This window comes from Hemicordylus capensis, chromosome 6, assembly GCF_027244095.1.
Source record: "Hemicordylus capensis ecotype Gifberg chromosome 6, rHemCap1.1.pri, whole genome shotgun sequence".
Lineage (NCBI taxonomy): Eukaryota > Metazoa > Chordata > Lepidosauria > Squamata > Cordylidae > Hemicordylus > Hemicordylus capensis.
In genome coordinates this window covers 1397409-1407795 of record NC_069662.1, presented here as the reverse complement: position 1 = coordinate 1407795, position 10387 = coordinate 1397409, and the positions used below count along the sequence as shown (strand labels likewise).

Here is a 10387-nt window from a genome sequence, read left to right as displayed (position 1 = left end):
TTCATCTCCCATCATTCCCAGCCACAACATCTGGAGAACCCCAGCCAGGAGTAGGGCAGCAGAGAGTCATTTCTCTGCCCCTTCTTTAGGAGACCTCTTTAGATTCTTGCAGGCACATTTCTCTCTCCCCGACCAGCAAATATTTATTTTCTCTCTCGGACAAATGACCCCAGATCCTCCTGCTCATCTGCGTTGGATTTGAAACCCAAACCCTTTGTTGGTGGTGGGGCTGTCCTCAGCTGATTGCATCAGGGCTCTCTTGGTGGGGCTCATCAGTGCAGAGGGAGGGAGCGGGGCCAGCTGGGCCCCAGGACGCCTGTTTGGCTTGCAAGCGTGGAGGTGGGGTGTGTGTGTCCTAAACTTTGTAAAGGGGAACGGCCATCTCATGAGCCCAAACCCAGGCTGGCAGCTTCCGAGGCAACGGATCTTTCTAGGTTGTTGTCAGCGGGTGGCTGCTGCTGCTTTGAAACCACATCCATTGGAAGCAATGGGCACTGGGCAGTCAGGGAGCTTGTGGGCTTGAAGAGACGGTGAGCGGTCAGGCTGGGAACGGAGAGGCTGGCTGGCCACAACAACAGACAGGACTCCTCCCAGCAGCCAGAGTAACAACACTCGGCACTTGCGTGGTGTGTTTCTGAAGCCCTCGCAAGACACGCCGCTTGCTTTCCAGGCTCATCTCTGGAAGACTCAAAGTAGATGATAAAGAAAAGCATGCCTCTGGCCATGTGCAGAGTGCCCCCCCCCGGTTGTGTCTATAACCACAGCTGGTCCCCGCACACGGCTGGGGCTGCAGGGGGAAAGAAGGCCGCAAGAAGGACCTTCCCATCAAGCCTTCTGTGCAGGCCTGAGAGCTCTCCCGCGGAGAAACGCAGACCGTGGGGTTTTCTGGGAAGCAAGATGACCTTTAATGAAGATAATCAGGAACTACAAAAAGACACCACCAGGAATCTTCCCTTCTGGAACCCAGTTTACAAACCAGCTGCTCTCTGAAGTCAACCAGATAAATATACAGACAACATATTTTAAGTTAGTATCAAATATAAACTCTCATAAAGTCCTTTAGCACAAAACTATACATATCCAGCCTCAGCATGACTCGGAAGTCCTTTATCCCCTTCTGGGAAACAGCCAAAGGAACAATCCTGGCTTCAGCACAGAAACCAGAGTTGGAAGCTGTCAATCACTCGTCTCCTCAGGTCCGAGCAAGAGGTGCCAGTTTCTCCCACCCGCACTCAGCCACCCACCATGTCCAAGCCAGAGGGGGGCCAAATATCTGCCAGTCACAATACCAGTACACCCCCCACCCTCCACTTCGGACCTGTTAAGGCACAGATGCTTTGCAATCTTAAAGATGTCCCTTTCCACTCGAACTGCTCCAACAATTTACAGCAAAACCTCTTTCCTTTGGCTTCCCAAGTTGTGTGTGTGTGTGTGTGTAGAAGTCCAGAAAAAAAACATCCCATGTAGCTTCTGTATAGGTGGCTTTCATGGTTCTACCCTTTTGCAAAGTAAAAATTGTGTGACTAACTTAGCTTTATACTACCTGACAATACCTTGCCTGTGGCCATGCTCCTTCAACCATGTCTACTCATAAGTAAGCCCCAGTCAGCAAAAGTCCTTTCCAAGGTTCCTTTAAAAAAAATTGCATTTCAGATCTTTTTTTGCAAATTTGCAGCCCAATTTTGATTTGGCCTAGAGGGTGAGTAATTAATTGCCCATGAATAGTCCTTCTCCTTGCCCCAGTCTCTGTTTCTATTCCTGTGGGATGAGAGGCTTTAATTACGGTTTCTGTGGTTCCCCCCTCCCCTGCCGTCTTTAATAGCATAAAACAGTGCTATTCCTATACAAAAGCAATTCTAAAAAACAATGAGCGGAAACTGGTAATGCAAACCTCCTCCCGCACTCTGCACCAAGGATCAGAAACTGACCTGGGGCCATTTAGAGAGGCTACTCAAAGTGGGGCAGCAGGGAAATGCTTGACTAACAAGCAGAAGGTTGTCGGTTTGAATCCCAGCTAGTAATATATTGGGCAGCAGCGATGTAGAAAGGTGCTGAAAGGCATCATCTCATACGGGCATGAAAGGAGGCAACGGTCAACCCCCTCCTGTATTCTACCAAAAGACAACCACAGGGCTTTGTGGGCACCAGGAGTCAGAATCGATTTAGTCCATGAGGCTGGCCCACCCATGGCCTATCTCGGGGTGAAGGCTCTCATCGTGATCCTTGGCAATGTCTAACTCCCAACTAGAGATGGAAAAGAGGTGTTAGCCTTATTGCATTCACAGCTCTCTATCACCCCTTCTTTGTCCCTGGAGAGGAGAGCTGGTCTTGTGGGTAGCCAGCCTGACTTGTCCCCTTAGCTAAGCAGGGTCCCCCCTGGTTGCATATGAAGGGAGGGCTAGAAGTGTGAGCACTGCAAGATATCCCACCCCCCAGGGGATGGAGCTGCTCTGGGAAGAGCATCTATCTAGGCTCCAAGTCCCCTCCCTGGCAGCAGCATCTCCAAGACAGGGCTGAGAGAGAGGCCCCTGCCTGCAACCTTGGAGAAGCCACTGCCAGTCTGGGTAGACAATACTGAGCTAGGAGAGGAGAGCTGGTCTGGTGGTAGCCAGCCTGACTTGTCCCCTTAGCTAAGCAGGGTCCACCCTGGTTGCATATGAAGGGGAGACTTGATGTGTGAGCACTGCAAGATATTCCCCTCAGGGGATGGAGCTGCCGCTCTGGGAAGAGCATCTAGGTCCCAAGTCCCCTCCCTGGCAGCAGCATCTCCAGATAGGGCTGAGAGAGATTCCTGCCTGCCACCTGGGAGAAGCCGCTGCCGGTCTGTGAAGACAATCCTGAGCTAGATGGACCAATGGTCTGACTCCGTATGTGGCAGCTTCCTCTGTTCCTATGTCCCTATGTCCCTGCCATTGTTACACAGACAAAGGGGCAACAGTGAGCCAAGTGCTGCCCCCTCCCTCTCCACGGAGTCGTCTTTGGAGGACATTCCAGCCAGCTTCCCTTTCCATCCCTTGGCCAGACTGATCAAACTTGATGGTCGTGTGTGTGTGTGTGTTAACTTGCAAAAGCTTTTGGAAGACCACTGCAAGTTGCGCCATGGTCAGGGCGAGGCAAGCAGGGCCACACCCTGGAAGCTGGGAGGAATCCTGCAAGGCTCGGGGTGTAGAGCTGGTTGAAAATTACCATGGGCATCCCCCCCCCCACACACACACACACTCCAGTCCGATGCGACTGACCCCCAGTGGTTCCCTCTAGCAGGATTCCCAGATGCGGTTGACTACAAGTCCCATAGTCCCCAGCCAAAGGCTGCTGCAGCTGAGGGTGCTGGGAGATTTTGTCAGCCACATCTGAGAATCCCTGCCATGGGGGGCGGGGGGGGGGCACTGCTGGCCACTGACTCCAGCTGGCTCATGGGCCCAAAGTTGAGACCGTCAGGAAACAGGCAGGGCTTGCAGAGAGGACGTTTCCTCCTCGGGGGGCCTAGGAAAAGCCTCCCTCCCGTCTCGGTAGACTGGACAGGCCAGAGGAGCCGCTGCATTTTGTGGCAGACAACATTTTGCCACAGAAGGGCAGCAGAGAAAAGGCCTGTGGGCAGCAGACTGACCGCCACGTCCTCCAGCTTCACCGTCAAAACCGGTGAGTCCCAGAGCGAGAGGCTGGTGCAGAAGCCCCCTGAATGCACGGGGGACCCTCAGAAGCCAGTTCCAGATGACCCCCAGTGCTGAACCTTGGCAGCCCTCCTTTCGTGCCCAGACAGGAGCCCCCAAGCCTGCTGTCTGTTGCGTGTGTGGGTCCCTCCGCCCCCCCATCCCTTGCATCCTTGCACCAGATCCTCACTGTGCTTCTCCCCCGCCCTGCAAAACCTCGCCTCTGATGATTTCTGTCTCATCCAGTCCCTCCCAGCCAGCCCCCCACCCCACCCCACCCCACCCCACCCCTCCACCCTGCAAAAGCAACCCCAGTGATTGCTTGGGGTGGCCTGTGTGGAGGAGATCGGGGGGGGGGGGCAGCCCTTTGGGGGGGCGGTCTGCAGGGCTCTGGGCACTCCGGCTGCAGTGGGTCCTGGCGGGCCAGCCAGCCCTGCTCTCTGCTAGCCGCCGGAGCCAGGGATCCTCCTCCTCCTCCGCAGCAGCGCACCCTGCTGACACCCCGCTGACCCCCTGCCGCTCTCCTCTCCCTGGGCAGACGCAGCCCCAGTCCTGACAACAAAGGAATCCCTTCCTCCCAGGGCGGCCAAGGTGGTTTCAGCAAAGGGGGAAGGAGCAACAAGCAGGCGGGTTTGCCTCCCCCGTGAAGGGCCTGAGCCGCACGCTGGGCTGGTGGCTCCTCTGGGCTGGTCCCCCTCTCCCTCCCGGCAGAGCGACTTCCGCCAAACAGGCCTCGGTGCTCAGCGCCTGGAGCACAGCAGGAAGCGCCTGCCTCTGTGTGTGTTGTGTGTGTGTGTGTCCAGGCCAGAAGGAGCGGCAGCGGCGGCGGCTTTTCAGGCCTCGCCACTCCCAGCAGGACGAAGCAACTCCCTCTTGTCTGAGAACTGCAATCCAGATGTGCCAGCCAGGTGCGCATGCGTGCGTGCGTGTGTGCGTGTGTGTGACTGGCACCCAGCAGTCAATCAAGCTGGCCCCCTCTCAGCTGGCAACCGTGGCGTGGGCTCACCCCCTCACCGTGGGGGGCGGCAGGCGGAGTGGCGAGAGCGGCCCGGCCCATCCTTCCATCACCTGCCGTTGACTCGACAGGCAGCAGTAATGTACAGGTTGACCTTTCCGCGAAGAAAGTTCGAATAAACACTGAACAGCTTTTCCACAGTCCGTACACTCAGGCGGGATATGGGGGTGGGGGCTGCATCTTGCAATCCGAGGGCTGCCTGCAGCAGAGGTGTGAGATGGACGGAAAACAACATGTGCCAGGCCAGTTTAGGCGGGTGCCAGAGTATGCAAGCTTTAGAGTTTAACAGAACTCATCAGGTCATCCTTCTTGGTAAGAAACGCTGCTCTCTCACCGCTTTGTTCAGTGCCTTCATCCCACCTCCCACTCTCCCACCTTTACCCTCCTGGTCATTTTCCTGACATCACTGGCTTGGCTTGGCTTGGCTTGGCTTGGGTTTCTATGCCACCCATCCCGAGAACGCTCAGGGCAGTTCACCATCAAAAGTTAAATGGTTTGCAAATAAAAATATGGTTTGCATCATATGCATTGCCGGGGTATTTTCCAAACAAAATATAGTTTGCATCCTTCCAATGTCATGCTTGCTCCCTATCGGTCGCCCCTCCTTGCCTAGTGGAGTGGCCAGTCGTGATATTTGCCATGCAGACTTTGTGGGGGGCGGGGGGGGGCAGGCAGCTTCTGAAGCAGGACTAGCGAGAGCGCCCAAGTGGATGGACGGAGGCCGTATTTTCCCGGAGCACAACCCGCCTGGGCAAGTGGGATTCAGAAGAATTTCTTAGAACAGGATTTCTCAAATGTGGGTCTACAGCTGTTGTTGGACTACAGCTCCCATCAACCCAAGTCACAATGGCTGAAGGCCATTGCAGCTGTGGATGATGGGAGTTGTAGTCCAGCAACATCTGGGAATCCAAGGCTGGGAAGACCCCCCCCCACCAAAATAGAACACTGTCCCAACACAATCAAACTTCATCAGGAAAAACTAAGTGTGTTCCGGGAGGTAAGAGACCCTGGAGAAGAGGCTGCCTCTGAGGATGCGCAGAGTCCCAAGCTAACACTTCCTCAGTCAAGGGCCATGACTTCAAGTTAGATTTGTATCATCATCATCATCATCATCATCATCACCACCACCATACACGGGACAGGGCCTTCTCTGTGGCTGCCCCCAGTGGCTATTTTCTCCTCAGTCTCCATCACAGTTTTTAGAAAGCATTTGAAATCTTGGCTTTTTACCCAGGCTGTTATATGATTGTATGTACTGCTGCTTCTTTGTATTCTGTATGGTTATTTTATACTTGTATTTTAAATCTTTTTAGTCAGATCTATGTTTTTATATTTTATCTTATATTTTAATTGTGTATTTTTTATAGTCTTGTTTTAATTTTTGTGTGAACCGCCTTGGGATTGTTTTAATGAAAGGTGGTATATAAACAATAAATAAGAATTAAAAATTAAGAATTAAATTATTATTATTTTACATTTCTATCCCGCTCTTCCTCCAAGGTGCCCAGAGTGGTATACATGGTTATGTTTATCATTTACGACAACCCTGTGAGGTAGGTTAGGCTGAGAGATACGTGAGTGGCCCAGAGTCACCCAGTGGGTTTCATGGCTGAATGGGGATTTGAACTCAGATCTCCCTGGTCCTAGTCCAACACTCTAACCACTTCGCCACACTGGTATTATCAAAGTACATTTCCCTCAGCAAAAAGTCTCTGCAAACATCATCTCTGCTAAGAGGGCCCCTCTGAGGATGTGCAGAGTGCATTTCTCTCAGCAAACACCAGTGCCTTCTGAGCAAGCAGCCCCAGCCTCTGTTCACCAGCAGCCAGCACCCCCCCTTCCTGCCCCCGCTCACCTCGATGTTGTGGCCACGCAGGATCTCCCGGACGCTGCGCAGTGTGCTGGTCATCACCTGGAGCTGTCTGGCAAGGAAGGTCTGCAGAGCTGGCTGCTGGCCGGAGACCCGGGCTTGGTCGACGGCTGCCGAGAGCAGGGCTTGGCCTCTCCACACCTCCAGTGCCTGCCTTGCCCTCTGGGGGTTGGTTTTGTTTTTGGAGGGGGGGGAATCAGTCAGTCCGTGGACAAGCCCCTCTGGCACAGCCCCAGGGCACCCCGCTCAGCCCCCCCCCCAGTCCCCCTCCCAGCTCAAACTTACAGGCATGGTTTTCCAGGTGTGGAAATTCACTTTGGTGTCTGGCACCACGGCGCTTTCGGATAAGTCACAAGAAGTGTTGCAGAACTGCCTCTGTAAAGAAACCAAGCCAAGAGTCTCTTGACATCAAGTGCGACACATTTAAACTGCTGTTGGGAACTTGCTGACCTGCCCTCGGACCCTCCCCAAGGCACGGCAGACTCTCCGAAGAGCCTGGCTGGACCAAAGGGCCAGTTCTAGTCCAGCATCTTTTGCTCCTTTTGCCATCAGTGGCCAACCAGATACCCCCACAGGGAGCCCACAAGCAGATAACTGCACCTCATACTCAGAGCTAGACTGCCTGGCGACTCAGAGGCTCTATAAAGCCATCCTCGTGGCCGATAGGCCAGTGAGAGACCTCTCCAAGAATTGAGTCAAAGCTCTTTCTTGGAAATCCCTCGGCTTGGCTCGACAGCATTAAGTTTCTCAGGATTCATTTGCTGGGAGCCAGAATTGTTGCAGAGACCCTGAAACGGGAGTGTGTGCAGGCGTGCCGTTCGGATCTGTTTTGTACGGTGGGCCTGAGAGGCAGACAGGAAAGGGGGCCTCCGATTAAAAGCAGCGAGAGATCACTGCAAGGAGAAAGAGGTGGACGTACAATCTCACTTTCGGCCTTGCTGGCTTCTTGGATGAATTTGCCCATGACGCGGGGGTCGCAGATGGGCTGTGGAGGGGTGAGTAGAGCCGAGGCCAAGAATCCCAACATCAACAGGAAAGGAATCAGCCCTGCGGGGTGGGGGGAGAGGCAAGCTATTAGGTCAACTTCAGGCACTGCGAACCCCTCCTCCTGGCCCACTTCCCCATCCGTCTGCCCCCCTCTGTGATTCTCTGTCTTGCTCAAGCCACAAATGGAATTTTCTCTCCTTCTAGAATCCCACGACTTGATCTGAGCACAGCAAACTCCAGGTTTGGTTTTGAACCCCCAAACCCCAACTCTAGATCCAAGAGAAATTACAACCACTTTCAACCATGACATCTTTGGGTTGTCACCCTTTCTCCTCTTCAACAGCGGCAGAAATAAGACCGGTGAGGCTTCCAGCGTCAGAATCAGGGACAGGAGTTGGGCACTTGGAGTCCGTTTGCATGGTGTCCATTTGCGTTTTGCGTTTTTTGTTTATTGTTGCTTTGCTTCCAAGACAAAATGCCAGATTTCTCCTCCAGTTTCCAATGGGGCTTGACAGATCCACTTCAGCTCCAGTTTATCAGCCTGCAGTGTTGACAGACTCCCTTATCTGCACCTTCCATTCCTTTGTGCTTTAACTCCTTCCGTTTCCCCCCCCCTCCTGTCCCGGAGGGCTCCAGCCCACAGTCCAGCCTGGGAATCTGCCCGAGGCTTCTCCCTGACGCGGAGAGCAACTCCAGGGCCCTCTGTCTCTCCAGACCAGACCCCAGGAACTCTCCGTGTGTCTGCCAAGTGGCTGAGCTGCCCCCCCCCCCCGGCCTTCCTCTGCCACACACTCACTCCGTGTCCTCAGACAAGCCCCTCTCCTCCGGCCTCAGTCTCCCCTCTGCAGGGGGGTGGGCACAAGAAGACCCTCCTGCTTGCTTAGGGGGTTGCTGCTCTAAGAAGGACTGGCGAATGACATCAGGACGGCTGGCCAGGATGCACTTCCAGTGTGGGGTCTTCCCAAGAGCCGGCCCCCTTGAAACTGTGGTCGGCCGTGTGACTGACAAGCCCTGAGCCTGGCCCTGCCCTGAGCGAGGTGTCCGGGCCGACTGGAACTGACGGAACAGAACAGAACCCATCAGGTGCCGGGTCAGCAGCTCCACTGAGCACCCAGCCGGGCACCCCCCTGCACCTGACCCCCATCACTGGGGCCCCCCAGCTGCCTCCCTGGCTGCTCCCCCATCTCCCCGCCCTCCCTGGCTGCTAAGAGCCTGGCCGGGCGTCTGTTGCTGCTCTCCTGCCCTCAGCAGCCCTCGCTGCCTCAATCAATATTTAACGGCAGCAAGCCAGTTCCAGAGCGCCGGGAGAAGCAGGAGCAGGATTCAGGAAGGGACCCTGCCTGGCCCTTTGGGCGGCTGCCCAACTCCATCGATCGCTGCGGCTGGCAAGAGCGCGCCGCCCTCCCCCTTGGCAGCCGCAGCAGACGGTGCTACTCACCAGGTATCCCCATAGCCAAAACTTCATGGTCCTAGAGGCTAGTGGGCCCCACATGCGCCATCGCTGGTTTTCGGCAGCTGCTCAGGTGCTGCTGACGGGGCCGAACGTCCACTCCACGCAACGGACAGCAGGTGGTTAATATTTTCCCCTCCGCTCGCTTTCTCCAGATCACACAAAGTCCAACCGGTTGACCAATGGAGACGTCTCCGATGACCAGCAGCGGTTGCACGGCAAGGTGAGTTTACAAAGGATCTCGGTCCCAGCAGTGTCTCTTTTTGACCTTAGAGCAACTCTGTCCTGAGGCCTAATTCCCCCAAGGACATGGCCGCTTCTCCTCTTTCGGGTTCTCTCACAATCCCAGCTTAAAACCCGTACGCAGTTCAATCTCTTCTCCCAGCACTGGGGAACATCAGGCTCAGACTTGCTCTCCGCAGACACTGCAAACTGCTAGCCGCAGAGGACCCTCTCTGGCATTTTGCAGAATTTCTCCACCTAGGCTTGCTGACAGAGAGACCCCCCCCTTCCCTGCAGACCCCAGAGCCTGCAAACTCCAACACCCGGCCCACGAGGAGGCGCAGTTAATGTTTCATCCGCCTGCTCTCTGCTCTCAGTGGCCGGCTGCCCTGCGGCTGCTTTTCACTCCCTCTCCCACCCCTCACACACACACACACAGCCTTGTGGTGCTGGAGGCAAGAGTGTCACTGGACAGACCTGGAAGAGATGGGCCATTTGACTCCGGCGCGGGCCGGAAGCCAGAAGGGGCTCCAGCCCGCCGCCAGGTTCCGAAAGCGCATCAAGAAAAGGCTCATGCCAGAGAAAGCACGTCGGCCCCTGGCCGGAGGCCAGAGACAGGTTCAGGCGTGAAGGTGGGAAAGGTCACCGTCCTGGCCGGCTGCCCAGCAGTGAGGGAGGCCTGCCAAACATGGGTGTGAGGATTACCACTTCCTCAAGCCGGCCAAAGCGAAACTCCTTTCCGCAGGTGACCACCCCTTCGCGGATGGCCGTCTCCAGGACAGACCTGGGCAGAGAGCGGGGAGTTCCAGCGTCTCCACCTCTGACTCCCTCCTGCCTTCCCAAGGGGCCCAAGGCGTCTTGCATCCCCTGAGAGAACCCGAGTGCCGAAAGAGCCCCCTGAAGACCTGACCTCTAGCCCAGGGTCCTGGCTCCTCAGCCTCCCGTCCGGGGTCTTAGAGCTTGATGCTTGCTCCCAAGAAATGTACAAGGAAATCCTCAGTGCCCATCCTGTGGAAGATGTGCTTGATTTCTACAGAGTCCTCCACGTGCATATTGCAGTGACCACCAGCTTGTTTGGTGGCGACCCAAAACCAGGCCTTCTCCAGGGTGGCCCCCAGGCTCCCAAATGGAATCAGAACCTCAACATCTCTGGTTGTTCTTAAAGAACTTTTTTTTGCAGAGGGAGACCTGTT

The 10387-nt window shown here is 55.3% G+C and overlaps 1 protein-coding gene across 1 annotated transcript; it reads right to left on the bottom strand.

The window, feature by feature from the left end:
• Positions 1-881: 881 nt before the first annotated feature.
• EPO (erythropoietin) lies at positions 882-9461 on the bottom strand. Its single transcript, XM_053266473.1, has 5 exons — positions 8961-9461; positions 7455-8578; positions 6821-6910; positions 6521-6697; positions 882-4864 (listed from the first exon to the last, which is right to left on the bottom strand). Exons 2-5 carry the CDS (start codon positions 7830-7832, stop codon positions 4715-4717), a joined length of 795 nt encoding a protein of 264 aa, XP_053122448.1. The 5' UTR covers positions 7833-8578; positions 8961-9461; the 3' UTR covers positions 882-4714.
• Positions 9462-10387: the final 926 nt, after the last annotated feature.

Coding starts and splice junctions, on each gene's coding strand:
- EPO (XM_053266473.1), bottom strand. CDS start 7,832: ATGTCATGGTTGAAAGTGGTTGTAATTTCTCTTGGATCTAGAGTTGGG. Junction 6,911..7,454: donor GCAAGGCCGAAAGTGAGATT/GTACGTCCACCT, acceptor GTTTCTTTACAG/AGGCAGTTCTGCAACACTTC. Junction 4,865..6,520: donor TGCGTGGCCACAACATCGAG/GTGAGCGGGGGC, acceptor CCTCTGCTGCAG/GCAGCCCTCGGATTGCAAGA.